At 45.4% G+C, this 16,666-nt stretch overlaps 5 protein-coding genes across 6 annotated transcripts in view; 3 read left to right on the forward strand and 2 right to left on the reverse strand.

The window, feature by feature from the left end:
• LOC144697491 (uncharacterized) overlaps nt 1-16,666 on the reverse strand; it is a 1,380,819-nt gene that overhangs the window by 445,313 nt on the left and 918,840 nt on the right. The gene's annotated exons all lie outside the window — the stretch shown is intronic.
• LOC144698473 (uncharacterized) overlaps nt 1-16,666 on the forward strand; it is an 88,151-nt gene that overhangs the window by 61,958 nt on the left and 9,527 nt on the right. The gene's annotated exons all lie outside the window — the stretch shown is intronic.
• The window catches only part of LOC144697517 (uncharacterized), a 213,017-nt gene that overhangs the window by 61,181 nt on the left and 135,170 nt on the right, over nt 1-16,666 (forward strand). The gene's annotated exons all lie outside the window — the stretch shown is intronic.
• The window catches only part of LOC144698476 (uncharacterized), a 35,861-nt gene that overhangs the window by 17,899 nt on the left and 1,296 nt on the right, over nt 1-16,666 (reverse strand).
• LOC144697533 (uncharacterized) lies at nt 1,263-6,758 on the forward strand. The gene is made up of 2 exons (XM_078569572.1): nt 1,263-1,331; nt 4,676-6,758. Exon 2 carries the CDS (start codon nt 5,111-5,113, stop codon nt 5,639-5,641), a length of 531 nt encoding a protein of 176 aa, XP_078425698.1. The 5' UTR covers nt 1,263-1,331; nt 4,676-5,110; the 3' UTR covers nt 5,642-6,758.

Genomic DNA, 16,666 nt, shown 5'->3' on the forward strand with positions numbered 1-16,666 from the left:
TCCCATTTACCAGCATCTTGGCCCAGTTGAATGTTATGATGTGCCAAGTGCTCATCCAGGTACTTTTTAAAGGCTGTGAGGCAACCCGCCTCCACCACCCTCCAGGCAGTGCATTCCAGACTGTCACCACCCTCTGGGTAAAAAGGTTTTTCCTCACATCCCCCCTAAACCTCCTGCCCCTCACCATGAACTTATGCCCCCTTGTGACTGACCTTTCAACTAAGGGGAACAGCTGTTCCCTATCCACCCTGTTCATGCCCCTCATAATCTTGTACACCTCCATCAGGTCGCCCCTCAGTCTTCTCTGCTCCAACAAAAGCAGCCCAAGTCTATCCAACCTCTCTTCATAACTTAAATGTTTCATCCCAGGCAACACCCTGGTGAATCTCCTCTGCACCCTCTCCAGTGCAATCACATCCTTCCTATAATGTGGCGACCAGAACTGCACACAGTACTCCAGCTGTGGCCTCACCAAGGTTCTATACAACTCCAACATGACCTCCCTACTTTTGTAATCTATGCCTCGATTGATAAAGGCAAGTGTCCCATATGTCTTCATCCCCTTTGTCATTTAATCATGGATGCCTTCCATCCTATCCTGTTCTTTCCTTCTCTCGCTATCTCTTTTCCCTGACCCTGTACTTGTTTGTAAGCTATTAATCTCTAAACTCTACCAGACCTGAAACATTCACTCTGTTTCCCTCTCCATAGAAGCTGTTTGACCTGCTGAGAGTTTCCAACATTTTCTGTTTTGAGATCCGATTTCCAGCATCTGCAGTATCTTGTTTTGGGGTCACAGTGGGTCAGTTTTCTCTGACTTTTCGTTCCCTGTTTAAAGATGATGAAGAGATTTTAAAGAATGAGACAATAACTGTTCCCCTGTTCGACATGAAACTAAGCTCACTGTTAATTCCTCCTCAGTAACAATTGTAAACACAAAGTTTCCAGCCGGGATTGAACCGGGGACTTTCTTATGTAAAGTAAAGGTGATAATCAGTGCACTGGGGAAATGAGTGTGAATCCCCCCCCGGACAGAGGGGAACTGACCATCCATCTCTAGCTCTAATTCCCAAACAGAAAATGCTGCCAAGAATCAGCAAGTCAGGCTGAGTCTGTGGCCGCTCTCAGCGTTTGAAACCGTCACAATGCCCGGCTTGATTGACGGCAGCTCCGGACCAATAGAGGGAGGGGGCGGGGCTGGAGGACCGACGGAGAGCGGCTGGTCCTCCAGCCAATCGGAATGAGCTAGGGGCGGGGCCGGGCTGAGAATGAAGCATGCGCAGGGTGGGTAATGGCGATGAAGAGACGTTTCTTTCTCCGATCCTAAATCGGTGAGTGGGTGACTGGCGGGGCGGAGGGCGCGATCGATCCGGCAGGTGGGGGGGAGGCTTCGTAAACATGTTATGTGAACCGCAAACTCGGAAAAAGAACTTTCCTGTGTCTGCGGTACCGTCCCCCTCGTTTATACCGAGCTAGGCCGCGGCTTTGTTTCAGGTGCAGACCCGGGTTAACGGCCGCCATCTTTATTGGGGGCAATGTGCAGTAGGGCGCATGCGCGGCCGCCATTCTCATGGGGACAATGTATTTGGAATCTTCAATGACAATAACATCATAAGACGTAGGAGCAGAACGTGGACCATTCGGCCCATCGAGTCTGCTCTGCCTGACGATCCTCAACGTGCTTTTTTCCCATAACCCTTGGTTCCCTTACTGATTAAAAATCTGTCTATCTCAGCCTTGAATATACTTAACGACCCAGCCTCTACAGCCCTCTGCGGTAAAGAATTTCACAGATTAACTACCCTCTGAGAGATTAAATTGCTCCTCATCTCTGTTTTAAGTGGGCGCCCCCTTACCCTGAGATTATGCCCTCTGGTCCTAGACTCTCCCATAAGGGGAAAGAACCTCTCAGCATCAACCCTGTCAAGCCCCCTAAGAATCTTATATGTTTCAATAAGGTCACCTCTCATTATTCTAATCTCCAGTGAGTACAGGCCCAACCTACTCAACCTCTCCTCATAAGAAAATCCCTCCATCCCTGAGATCAACCTAGTGAACCTTCTCTGGACTGCATCCAATGCCAGTATATCTTTCCTTGGATAAGGGGACCAAAACTGTTCACAGTGTTCTAGGTGTGGTCTAACAATTGTCATGTATAGGTTTAGCAAGACTTCCCTATTTTTATACTCCATTCCCTTTGAAATAAAGGCCAACATTCCATTTGCCTTCCCTATTACCTGCTGGCTAGCTTTTTGGGATTCATGCACGAGGAGTCCCAAATCCCTCTCAGCTGCAGATTTCTTCAGTCTTTCTCCATTTAAATAATATTCAGCTTCTCTATTCTTCCTGCCAAAATGCATAACCTCACACTTTCCCACATTATATTCCACCTGCCACGTTTTTGCCCACTCACTTAACCTGTCTATATCCCTCTGTAGACTCTTTGTGTCATCTTCACCATCTTCACCTTCCAACCTATTTTTGTGTCACCCAAAACTTGGCGATAGTACATTCATTTCCCTCATCCAAGTCATTAATATATTGTAAATAATTGTGGCCCCAGCACTGATCCCTGTGGCACTCCACTAGATACAGGTTGCCATCCTGAAAATGCTGCCCCCCACCACCCATATACCAACTCTCATTCTTCTATTAGTTAGCCAGTCCTCTATCCATGTTAATATACTACCCCCAACACCATGGGCTGTTATCTTATTATGTAGCCTTATTAAGTACCTTATCGAATGCCTTTTGGAAATCCAAATTTATCACATCTACTGGTTCCCCTTTATCTATCCCTTTGTAATCCTGTTACCCCCTCAAAGAATTCTAATAAATTTGTCAGGCATGATTTCCGCTTCATAAAGCCTGCTTGATTAGATTATATATTTCTAAATGCTCTGCTATTACATCCTTTATAATAGACTCCAACATTTTCCCATTGACAGATGTTAATCTAACTGGCCTATAGTTAGCTGTTTTTTGTCTGCCTCCCTTTTTGAATAAACATTGGCAGTTTTCCAGTCCTCTGGGACTTTTCCAGAATCTAAGGACTCTTGGAAGATTACTACCAGTGCATCCACTATCTCTGCAGCTATTTCCTTTAATATTCTTGGATGCAACCCATCAGGTCTAGGTGACTTATCAGCCTTTAGCCCCATTAGTTTCCCCCGTACTTTTTCTCTAGTGATAGTTATTGTATTTTTTTCCTCCCCCCTTTTCCCCATGATTATTTAGTATCTTTGGTCTGCTATTAGTGTCTTCTACTGTGAAGGCTGACGCAAAGTATTTATTCAACTCCTCTGCTATTTCCTGGTTCCCCATTATTATTTCCCCAGCCTCATTCTCTAATTGACTTCGGCCTCTCTCTTCCTTTTTATATATTTAAAGAAGCGTTTTCTGTCCATTTTTATACTACCTGCGAGTTTACCCTCAAAGTTTATTTTCTCCCTCTTTATTATTTTTTTGGTCATGTTCTGTTGTTTTTAAAAACTTTTTAAATCCTCTGGCTTATCACTAATCTTTGTCACATTGTACGTTTTTTCTTTCACTTTGATACTACCCTTAACTTCCTTGGTTAACCATGGTTGGTTTATCCCCTTCCTAGAATCCCTCTTCCTCACTGGGATATATCTTTGTTGTGAGTCATGAACTATTTCCTTAAATGTCTGCCATTGTTCATTAACTGTCTTTTCTGCTAAACTCTTTTCCCAGTCCACTCCAGACTATTCTGCCCTCATCCCTTTGTAATTACCCTTATTTAAGTTTAGCACATATGTTTCCAAACCTGGAATCTTTGTAGGTCAGTGAGCACAGGGGTGATGAGTGAACAAGATTTGGTGCGAGTAAGCACAAGGGCAGCAGAGTTTTGGATGACCTCAAGATTACATGGAGGTCGGAGGTGGAAGGCCGGCTGGGAGTGTGTTAGGATAGTTGAGTCTACAGGGAACAAAGGAAAGGATGAGAGTTTCAGCAGCAGATGAGCTGAGACTGGGGTGGAGTTGGGTGATGTTACTGATGTGGAAATAGGCGGTCTTGGTGATGATGTGGATATGTGGTTGGAAGCTCATCTTGGGGTGAAATATTTCACCATGGTTGTGAACCATCTAGTTCAGTCTCAGACAGTTGTCAGGGAGATGGATGGAATCAGTGTCTAAGGAGTGGAGTTTGTAGCGGGGACTGAAGATAATGGCGTCAGTCTTCCAAATATTTAAATGGAGGAAATTTCTGTTCATCCAGTACTGGATGTCAGACAAGTCAGGATGGTGTGTGACTTGGAGGGGAACTTGGGAGTTGATAATGTTCACATGCATCTGCTACCCGGGTCCTTCTAGGTGGTAAAGGTTGAGGGTTTGGGAGATTCTGTCAAAGTTCTGATTGCGTTTTAGATTTATGAAATATTTCTCCTTCAACCTTTGCCTCTCCTAGCTCTCTCTCCTCTCTCATAGATGCCAGAGTGTTATGTGGGCCCAGACCAGGCGGCAGGTTCTCTCCCCTGAAGGACATTAGTGAACCAGTTGGGTTTTTAGAACAGTCCAGCAGTTTTCATGGTCACTTTTTCCTAGTGCCGGCCCCACAAATTACCAGGTTTATTCATTTCTGTTTCACAACCTGCCTATGTCTTTTTGTGGGTTCTCTCTCACTCCCTTTTTTCTGTTTTAAATCAATTTCACAGGGGATTAGAAGGGGAGGATTTGCAGTCGGGAAACTGAAACCAAACATCACATCAGGATCTGACGGAGTCGCCCAATTTATCGTAACCTGAATATCATCGGATTTTGAACATGGAAGGAAAAGGCACCATTCACAGTGGGGAGAAACCGTACACGTGTCCTGTGTTTGAATGAGGTTTCAGCCGGTCATCTGATCTGTCAAAACATAAATGTGATCACAACGGAAGTGTGAAGGCTGCGGGAAGGGATTCTATCGCCCTCTGAGCTGGAAACCCATCGGTGCAGTCAGACTGGGGAGAGACCGTTCACCTGCTCCATCTGCAGGAAGTGATTCACTTAGTTATCCCACCTGCTGAGACCACCAGTGAGTTCACACTGGGGAGAGACCTTTTAAATATCTACACTGTGCGAAGTGCTGTAAAAGTTTTGGGGATGTGATGTCCCATCAACGTGTTCACACTGACGAGAGACCGTTTAGGTGCTCTCACTGTGGGACTGGGTTCAGGCAATCATCTGACCTCAATGTACACCACCGAATTCACACTGGGGAGAGGCCGTTCACCTGCTCCCAGTGTGGAAAGAGATTCACTCAGTTAACCAACCTGCGGACACACAAGCGAGTTCACAGTGGGGAGAGGCCGTTCACTTGCTCCGAGTGTGGGAAGGGATTCACTCAGTCATCCAACCTGCTGACACACCAGCGAATTCACACTGAGGAGAGGCCGTTCTGCTGTACTTCCTGTGGAAAGAGATTCAGGTCTTCGTTCCACCTCAATGTACACCAGCGGGTTCACACAGGAGAGAGACCGTTCACCTGCTCTGAGTGTGGGAAGAAATTCACTCAGTTATCCCACCTGCTGAATCACGAGCGAGTTCACACTGGGGAGAGGCCATTCACCTGCCCCGAATGTGGGAAGGGATTCACTCGGTCATCCCACCTGCTCAGGCACCAGCTAGTCCACAAGTGACAGCAGGGGTTGGATTCTGCTGTGATTGCAGCTGTTAATCACATCAAGGACTGAACCATGTTTATCCTGATAGTTGGTGTTTTTTTTCTGCTGATGTTAATAATCCCTGTAACTGGTCTGGAGTTTAATATTCTGGATCTATGGCTGATTGTGTTCTTGGGGCTGCAGTGTCCCTTTAAGAACCGCTGTCTCTGACCTTTCCCCATAATTCAGGAACTTTCATCAGAAATTTGTTTACAAGATTCTGAACTTTTACTTCAGTCCCAAACTGATCTTTGGTACGAACTCTACAATTCAGCGTCTGAGAAGTCCTGATCGAGTGGATACAAAGAGAATGTTTCCTCTTGTGGGGAAGGGCATAACTAGAGACCTTTGATATAAGATAGTCAGCAAGAACTCCAATAGGGAATTCAAAAGAAACTTCTTCACCCAAAGAGCGGTGAGAAAGTGGAACTCGCTACCACTGGGAGTGGTTAAAGTGAATCATATAGCTTTTGTTTCGTTGAAAGGGGTGCAATGCATGGATGTGTTTCTTTTTTGCAAAGGTCAGGGCCCTGTGTCTGAATATATGTAGCTTCTAGCACGTGTAAGTGAGCCACAGTGTGAGCCCAACTGATCATCTTAAATTGGTTGTTACTGTATTTCTTAGCACAATCAGGATTGTTTAGTAAGTGTTGTCCAATTGTGGAATTACATTTAATATTACTTAAGGGGAAGTTAGACAAGCACAAGAGGGCAAAGGGAATAGAAGGTTACGATGATAGATTTAGATGGGGAATGATGGGAGGAGGTCCTTGTGGAGTTTAAACCCCAGCATGGACTGGCTGGGCCGAATGGCCTGTCATATATCTGATGTAATTACACTCCTGAAAGGTCTGGTTCTAACTTTTTGACTGTACCACCCATTCCTAGACTGCATAACTAGTGGAAATAATTTCTAGTTACTCACTGTTCCCCTTAATGTGCTCAATTCGGCTTTTGCTGTCACTGTAAATCACATCCAGAACTGAACCGTGTTCATTCTGACAGTTGGGGTTCATTTCTACTGATGTTACTAATCTCTGTAACTGGGCTGGAGTTTAATATCTTGATGTCTGTTAAATAAAACAGTTTTGTTTCAAACACGGAGTAGTTAAGTTCTTGATTTCCCCAGGATGAGAGGAGACTAATTGATGTCCTGTTCTCAACTGCTCCATTTTTGGATCTTTTCTCCTTTTTAACTCTAGATTCTTTCAGTTCTCATACCTCTGGTTACTCTCATGGACAAGTCCGAGCTCCCCATGCCTCCCAGAGAGCCTCTCTTCACCTTGGGATCCAGGGAAGTATCAGTATTAAAAATAGAAAATGCTGTAAATAATAATCCATACTTTTCCAAGTGTCAATTGATTTTGTCCCGGATTATTGTCTCCAACCTTTTCCCACCACTGATGTGAAGCTGATTGTCCTGGAGTTGCTGCATTTTTGAACAGGGGTGTAACATTTACAATCTGTCAGTCCTTTGTCACCACTACGATATAAGGAGGATTGAAGATTGTGACCAGAGCCTCCACAAGTTCCATGTGAAGGATGCTGTCTCTGACAGTGCAGCAGTCCCTCAACGTCACCCTGGAGTGTCAGCCTAGATAATGTGCTCAGGTTTATTAATATTTCCTCTTGTTATTGATGTGGATCATTAAGAAACAATGGACTCTTATGATGCCATCCAGTCCCAGTGAGATGATGTCATGAAGACTATTCAATACCAGCGGAGCCTTAGTGGTGAAAACAGTTTTGTCCGAGATGGCAACAAGTCCATTACTGATAGATCAGCAAATGGAATTAATGGGAAAGAAAATTTTGCAAACATGAACATCAGGAATAGTGTTGCGAATTATGAAGATGGACAACGTGTACAGTATACATCTCCCGACGCTCTGCCCCCATCTCCCCACGCTCTGCCGCCGTCTCCCCGACACTCTGCCCCCATCTCCCCACATTGTCCCATCTCCCCGACATGCTGCCCGTCTCCCCGCGCTCTGCCCCCGTCTCCCCGCGCTCTGCCTCCGTCTCCCCGCGCTCTGCCCCCGTCTCCCCGCGCTCTGCCCCCGTCTCCCCGCGCTCTGCCCCCGTCTCCCCGCGCTCTGCCCCCGTCTCCAACACGCTGCCCCCGTCTCCAACACGCTGCCCCCATGTCCAACACGCTGCCCCCATGTCCAACACGCTGCCCCCATGTCCTCTGTACACCTCCAATGCTTTCACAGCCATATGTATGGCGCCCAGAATGTTTTTTTTTTAAAACATTCATGAGATGGGGGCTTCGCAGGCCGGCCGGCATTTATTGCCCATCCTTAGTTGCCCTTGAGAAGGCAGTGATGAGCTGCCTTCTTGAACCGCTGCAGTCCATGTGGTGTAGGTACACCCACAATGCTGATAGGTGGGGGGGGGTGGGGGGAGTTCTACGATTTTGACCCAATGACAGTGAAGGAATGGCCGATATATTTCCAAGTCAGGATGGTAAGTGACTTCACAGAATCACGCAGTGCAGAAGAGGCCCTTCGGCCCATCAAGTCTGCACTGACACGTGAGAAACACCTGACCTACCTACCTAATCCCATTTACCAGCACTTGGCCCATAGCCTTGAATGTTATGAGGTGCCAAGTGCTCATCCAGGTACTTTTTAAAGGATGTGAGGCAACCCGCCTCCACCACCCTCCCAGGCAGCGCATTCCAGACTGTCACCACCCTCTGGGTAAAAAAGTTTTCCCTCACATCCCCCCCTAAATCTCCTGCCCCTCACCTTGAACTTATGTCCCCTCGTGACTGACCCTTCAACTAAGGGGAACAGCTGCTCCCTATCCACCCTGTCCATGCCCCTCATAATCTTTTACACCTCAATCAGGTCGTCCCTCAGTCTTCTCTGCTCCAACGAAAACAACTCGAGTCTATCCAACCTCTCTTCATAACTTAAATGCTTCATCCCAGCCAACATCCTGATGAGTCTCCTCTGCACCCCTTCCAGTGCAATCATATCCTTCCTGTAATATGGTGACCAGAACTGCACACAGTACTCCAGCTGTGGTCTCACCAAGGTTCTATACAACTCCAACATGATCTCCCTACTTTTGTAATCTATGCCTCGATTGATAAAGGCAAGTGTCCCATATGCCTTTTTCACCACCCCATTAACATGCCCCTCCGCCTTCAGAGATCTATGGACACACACGCCAAGGTCCCTTTGTTCCTCAGAACTTCCTAGTGTCATGCTGTTCATTGAATACTTCCTTGTCAAATTACTCCTTCCAAAGTGTATCACCTCACACTTTTCAGGGTTAAATTCCATCTGTCACTTATCTGCCCGTTTGACCATCCCGTCCATATCTTCCCGTAGCCCAAGACACTCGACCTCACTGTTAACCACCTGGCCAATCTTTGTGTCATCCGCAAACTTACTAATTGTACCCCCCACATAGTCATCTATGTCGTTTATATGAATGACAAATAATAAGGGACCCAGCACAGATCCCTGTGGTACGACATTGGCTTCCAGTTCCTAAAACAGTCTTCTGTCATCACCCTCTGACTCCTACAACTAAGCTAATTTTGAATCCACCTTATCAAATTACCCTGTATCCCATGTGCATTTGCCTTCTTTATAAGTCTCCCATGTGGGACCTTGTCAAAGGCTTTGCTGAAATCCATATAAACTACATCAACCGCACTATGCTCATGCACACACCTGGTCACCTCCTCAAAAAATCCAATCAAATTTGTTAGGCATGACCTCCCTCTGACAAAGCTATCTATCCCTGATCAAACCTTGCCTCTGCAAGTGGAGATAGATTCTCTCCTTCAGAATTTTCTCCAATAGTTTCCCAACCACTGACGTGAGACTCACTGGCCTGTAGTTCCCTGACTTATCTCTACAACCTTTCTTAAACAGCGGAACCACGCTAGCTGTTCTCCAGTCCTCTGGCACCTCCCCTGTGGCCAGAGAGGAATTAAAAATTTGGGTCAGAGCCCCTGCGACCTCCTCACTTGCTTCCTTCAGCAGTTTGGGACACAAATCATCTGGACATGGAGATTTGTCCACCTTTAAGCCTGCCAGCACCTCCAATACCTTGTCACTCCCTATATCAATTTGCTTAAGAACCTCGCAGTTTCTCTCCCCGAGTTCGATACCTTCATCCTCTTGGGTGAAGACGGATGTGAAGTATTCGTTCAACACTCTACCGATGTCCTCTGGCTCCACCCATAGATTGGTCCCTACTCTTTCCCTGGTTATCCTCTTTCCATTGATATACTTATAGAATATCTTGGGATTTTCCCTACTTTTACCAACCAGAGCTTTCTCATATCCCCTCTTTGCTCTCCTAATTGCTTTCTTAAGCTCCACCCTGCACTTTCTGTACTCCACTAATGCCTCCGCTGATTTGCTTCCCTTGTACCTGCTAAAAGCCTCTTTTCCTTCTCATTGTATCCTGAATATCTCTGATCATCCATGGTTCTCTGGGCTTGTTACCCCTTCCTATCACCCTAGAGGGAACATATTGAGCCTGTACCCTCCCCATTTCCTTTTTGAATGCCCCCCCACTGCTCCTTTGCAGATCTCCCCACAAGCAGCTGTTCCCAGTCTACCTTGGCCAGATCCTGCCTTATTTTACGAAAATCCGCTTTCCCCCAATCCAAAACATTTTTTTGCAACTTATCTATTTCTTTGTCCAAAACAAGCTTAAATTGTACCATGTTGTGGTCGCTATCATTAAAATGCTCCCCCACCACCACCCAAGCCACCTGTCCAGCTTCATTCCCCAGAATTCAGTCCAGCACTGCGCTGTCCCTTGTTGGACCCTCTACATAGTGACCTAAAAAGTTGTCCTGTACGCATTTCAAGAAATTCACTCCATCTAAGCCCTTAACACTATGTCTATCCCAATTAATGTTGGGAAAGTTGAAATCACCTTATATAATTACCCTATTGTTATTGCTTTTACACAACTCCACAAATTGTGCACATATTTGTTCCTCAATTTCCTGCTGACTATATGGGGGTCTATAATAAACACCTAACAATGTGGCTGCCCCTTTTTTATTCCTAAGCTCTACCCACAAATCTTCATTTGATGTTCCCTCCAAGATATCATCTCTCCTTACTGCAGTAACTGAGTCCTTCACTAATAATTCAATGCCTCCTCCTTGTTTACCCCCTCCCCTGTCTCGCCTGAAGATTCTATATCCCGGAATGTTGAGCTGCCAATCCTGCCCCTCCCTCAACCACATCTCTGTGATGGCTACTATATCATAATTCCACATGTCAACTCATCCGTTTTACCTGTAATATTCCTGGCATTAAAGTAGAGGCCATCCAGCCTTGCCTTACTCCCTTGAAACTTAATGCAGCTGTACTCCCTCTGACTTGATTGTTTTACTGTATTATGATGTGTCCCTGTTCTGCTAACATTCTGTTTCCCCTCCCCCTGCTGAATTAGTTTAAACTCCTCCCAACAACACTAGCAAACCCGCCCGCAAGGATGTTAGTCCCGCTCTGGTTCAGATGTAGACCATCCCGCTTGTAGAGGTCCCACCTTCCCCAGAAACAGTCCCAGTGATCCAGGAATCTAAAACCCTCCCTCCTGCACCAACTCTTAAGCCACGTATTCATCTGCGCTATTCTCCTATTTCTGAGCTCACTAGCACGTGGCACTGGGAGTAATCCAGAGATTACAACCCAAGAGGTCTTGCTTTTTAGTTTGCTGCCTAACTCCCTGAATTCTTGATGCAAGACCTCATCCCTCTTTCTACCTATGTCATTGGTACCAACATGTACCATGACCTCTGCCTTATCACCCTCCCCCTTCAGGATGCCCTGCAGCTGTTCAGTGACATCCCGGACCCTGGCACCAGGGAGGCAACACACCATCCTGGAGTCACGTTGACAGCCGCAGTGGCACCTATCTGTTCCCCTGACTATAGAATCCCCTATTACTATTGCTTTTCCTCCCATCCTGTACAGACAGGCTGCTTGTGGTGCCAAAAGCTTGGCTCTGTCTGCACTTCCTGGAGGAACCAGCGCCCTCTTGAGCCTCCAAAATGGAATACCGATTTGCGAGTGGGACCCCAGGGGACTCCTGAACTCCCTGCCTGTTTCCTCTTGGACTACTTGGTGGCCACCCATTCTCTTCCTTCCCCAAGTCCCTTTAGCTGCGGTGTGACCGCCTCTTTAAGCGTGCTGTCCACGATGTTCTCAGACTCGCGGATGCTCCACAGAGTCCCCAGCCGCCATTCCAGCTCTGAAACCCAGCTTCCAGGAGCTGCAGCTGGACACACTTCCTGCACAGATGCTGGTCCCGGGCACTGGAAATGTTCCCGGCTCCCCACAAGGAGCACGAGGTGCACACTATGGCTTTGAGCTCTCCTGCCATGACTTATCCCTTTAAATTAAACCTTTTAAATCGATTACTCTAGGGCCCTTCTTTCCTGATCCTCATTACTACAGAATATACAAACTATAAACCACAAAATGACCTTAAACTATAAGCAATAAAAGTAGTAAATACTTACCCGACCGTACTCACTACTTACCAATCATTCCTTTCCCTTATAGCCTCTACTGCTGCAGCAAGGCAAGGCCACTCTCTGAAGATTTAAGAAGTTGAATAGCAAAGAAAAAAATGCAAAGAGCACCTCTTTCCCTATGCACCGAATTCCCACTGTGCAGCAAATTGCCAATACCCACACTCACTCTGGCTGTGTCTCACTCAGGATGAGGTCTCTCCCCTGTTCATGTGCAAGCTTGGAGGGGAACTTCCAGGTGGTGGTGTTCCCATCTATCTGCTGTCCTTGTCCTTCTAGATGGTAGTGGTCGTGGGTTTGAAAGGTGCTGTGTAAGGAGCTTTGGTGAATTCCTGCAGTGCATTTGTAGATGGTACACACTGGCTGCTACTGTGGTGGAGGGAGTGAATACTTGTGGATGTGGTGCCAATCAAGCGGGCTGCTTTGTCCTGGATGGTGTGCAGCTTCTTGAGTGTTGTGGGAGCTGCGCTCATCCAGGCAAGTGGAGAGTATTCCATCACACTTCTGACTTGTGCCTTGTAGATGGTGGACAGGCTTTGGGGAGTCAGGAGATGAGTTACTCGTCGCAGGATTCCTAGCCTCTGACCTTCTCTTGTAGCCACAGTATGTATATGGCTAGTCCAGTTCAGTTTCTGGTCAACAGTAACCCCCAGAATGTTGTCCTGGTGGGTTAGTGGAAGGAAGGAAAGCAGCAGAGGCAGCTGATCGGGCTGACTTAACCTTAGTGACAAAGAAGCTCCATGAGCTCCTCACACTTGTGGTTGGAGGTGAGGATGGAGGAGACAGGGGAGAGGGAGAGCATTTCAAAGGGCACTAACTTATGTTGGAGATATTAAAAAGAATCGACACAGTGTTCTTAACAGAAGTGGTTTATTTGACATTAATCATAGAAACATAGAAATTAGGAGCAGGAGTAGGCCATTCGGCCCCTTGCTCTGCTATTCAATATAACCATGGCTGATCCTCTATCTCAACACCATACTCCTGCTTTCTCTCCATACCCCTTGATACCCCTAATATGAAAAAAATTATAAATTTTTTTCTTGAATATACTCGGTGACCTGTCCTCCACAGCCTTCTGTGGTGGGGAATTCCACAGGTTGACTGCCCTCAGTGAAGACATTTTACCTCAACTCAGTCCTAAATGGCCTGCCCCGTATCCTGAGACTGTGGCCCCTGGTCCTAGACTCCCCAGCCAGGGGAAACTTCCTCCCTGCATCTAGTCAGTCTAGTCCTGTTAGAATTTTATACGTTTCAATCAGATCTCCTCTCATTCTTCTAAACTCTGGTGAATTTAGGCCCAGTCGAACCAATCTCTCCTTATACGACAGTCCTACCATCCCTGGTATCAGCCCAGTGAACCTTCACTGCACTCCCTCTATGGCAAGTACATCCTTTCTTAGGTAGGGAGACCAAAACTGCACGTAATACTCCAAAATAGTAACCTCCATAACTGGGCTGGCATTTATTCATATCAGCAAAAACAGACCCCAATGAACATATTTCAGTCCTGGATGTGATTATAACTAGGGTTGTAGATAGGGCTTGAAACTAAATAGTGGGGGGGGAGGGTTCAGTTGCATGAAAATATAAAAAATCAAAGTTTAAGGAGAGGGTAAGAGTGCAGGTTAGTGACGAGGCTGATTGTTACCAAAAAATGAAAGGAAGGGACAGAATGTGTAAATGCCATATTGCACCAAAGAATCATACAAGAGCAGGGAAAATTGACAATAGGGCAAACTTAAATGCTTTGTATTTGAATGCATGTCGCATTCAGAATAAAACTAATGAGTTAACAGTGCAAATAGAGATAAATAGGTTTGATTTGGTGACGATTAGGGAGAATAGGTATGGGAGTTGAATATCCAAGGGTACTCAGTGTTTTGGAAGGATAGGCAGGAAGGAAAAGGAGGTGGTGTAGCTTTGTTGGTAAAGGAAGAGGTCAGTGCTAGAGTGAGGAATCATATAGGCACTGGAGAGCAAGACGTAGAGTCAGTCTGGGTAGAAATAAAAAATAGCAAGGGAAAGAAGTCCCTGGTGGGAGTAATCTATAGGTCCCCAAACAGTAGTTCAGCAGTAGGGCACAGTATAAACCAGGAAATACTGGGAGCATGTAAGAAAGACACGGCAAAAATCAAGGGTCATTTTAATATGCATATAGACTGGACTAATCAAATTGGCAAGGGTAGCCTTGAGGGAGAGTTCATAGAGTGTATGAGAGATTGTTTCTTGGAGCAATATGTTGTGGAGCCAACCAGGGAGCAGGCTATTCTGGATTTGGTTTTGTGTAATGAGATGGGATTAATTAATGATCTCATAGTAAAGGATCCACTAGGGAAAAGTGATCATAGCATGCTATAATTTCAAGTTCAGTTGGAGAGCAAGAAACTTGAATCCCATACTAGTGTTCTGCAGTTAAACAAATGGTAACTACATAGGTATGAGGGCAGATTTGGCCCTCGTGGACTGGGCAGGAAGACTACAAGGTAGGACAGTTGATGAACAGTGGCAGATATTTAAGGAGAATACAATTAATAATACAATTAATACAATTCCTCCCAAGTAAAATATATCACAATGAGGAAGAAAGGTGGTAAGAGGGGGCAAAAAGCATCCATGGCTAAGCAAGGAAGTTAAAGATAACTTAAAGGCAAAAACTAAGGCATACCAAATTGCAAAGGTCAGCGGCAGGCTGGAAGATTGGGAAACTTTTAAAGATCAACAAAGGGTTACTAAAAACATAATAAAAAGAGCAAAGGTAAATTATGAAAGAAAATTAGTGCAAAATGTAAAAACTGACAGCAAAAGCGTCTACAAGTATATAAAAGGAAAGAGAGTAGCTAAAGTGAATGTTGGTCCCTTGGAGGGTGAGACTGGGGAGTTAATAGTGGGGAATGCAGAAATGGCAGAGATGCTTAATCGATATTTTGCCTCAGTTTTCACAATGGAGGACACTAGTACCACCCCAATAGTAACAGGTAGAGCAGAGGGTATAGAGAAGGAGGCACTTAGAACAATCGCCATCACTAGAGAAAAAGTACTGAGCAAACTATTGGGATTAAAGGGTGACAAATGCCCAGGACCTGATGACCTACATCCCAGGGTCTTAAAGGAAGTGGCAGCGGAGATAGTGGATGCATTGGTAATAATATTCCAACATTCCCTGGATTCTGGAAAGGTTCCAGTGGATTGGAAAAAAGCTAATATAACGTCCTTATTCCAAAAAAGGAGTGGGGGGATTTTAAGTAGGAAATTACAGATCAGTTAGTTTAACGTCTATCGTTGGGAAATTGTTGGAATCCATTATTAAAGAAGTAGTAATGGGGCATTTGGAAAGTCAAAATGCAATCCATCAGAGTCAGCATGGTTTTATGAAGAGTAAATTGTGTTTGGCTAATTTGCTAGAGTTCTTTGAAGATGTGACAAGCAAAGTGGATAATGGGGATCCTGTAAATGTAGTAAATCTGGACTTCCAGAAGGCCTTTGATAAAGTGCCGCACAAAAGATTAATACACAAGATAAGATCACACGGAGTTAGGGGTAATGTATTAACTTGGATAGAGGATTGGCTAACCAACAGTGAAAGCAGAGAGTCGGGATAAATGGGTCTTTTTCTGGATGGCGAGCTGTAACTAGTGGGGTGTCACAGGGTTCAGTTCTTGGGCCCCAACTATTTACTATCTATATTAATGACATGGATTCAGGGATAGAAGGTACTTTAGCTAAATTTGCAAATGACACTAAGATAGGTGGGAAAGTAAGTTGCAATGAAGAATTAAGTAACTTACAAATGGATATGGACATGGGTTAGGTAAATGGGCCAAAATTTGGCAGATGGAGTTTAACGTGGATAAGCGTGAGGTTATCCACTTTGGTCAGAAGAATAAAAAGGTGACTTATTATATAAACGGAGAGAAACTTCAGAATGTTTCAGTGCAGAGGGATCTGGGTGTCCTCGTGCATGAATCGCTGAAAGCTGGTAAGCAGGCAATAAGGAAGGCACATGGAATTTTGGCATTTATTGCGAAAGGAATCGAGTATAAAAATAGGGAAGTGTTGTTGCAACTGTACAAGGCATTGTTGAGACTGCACCTGGAGTACTGTGCACAGTTTTGGTCCCCTTACTTGAGGAAGGATGTAGTTGCTTTGGAGGCGGTTCTGAGGAGGTTCACTAGATTGATTCCAGAGATGCAGGGCTTGTCTTATGAGGAGAGATTGAGCAGTTTAGGCCTATACTCGCTAGAGTTTAGAAGGATGAGAAGAGATCTAATTGAGGTATATAAGATGCTAAAGGGGATAGACAAAGTAGATGTGGAGCGGATGTTTCCCCTTATGGGGCATTCTAGAACGAGAGGCCATAGTTTTAGGCTAAGGGGTGGTAGATTTAAATCGGAGATGAGGAGGAATTACTTCTCTCAAAGGGTCATGAATCTGTGGAATTCACTACCCCAGAGTGCAGTGGATGCCGGGACGCT

Source organism: Cetorhinus maximus, chromosome 23, assembly GCF_964194155.1.
Source record: "Cetorhinus maximus chromosome 23, sCetMax3.hap1.1, whole genome shotgun sequence".
Lineage (NCBI taxonomy): Eukaryota > Metazoa > Chordata > Chondrichthyes > Lamniformes > Cetorhinidae > Cetorhinus > Cetorhinus maximus.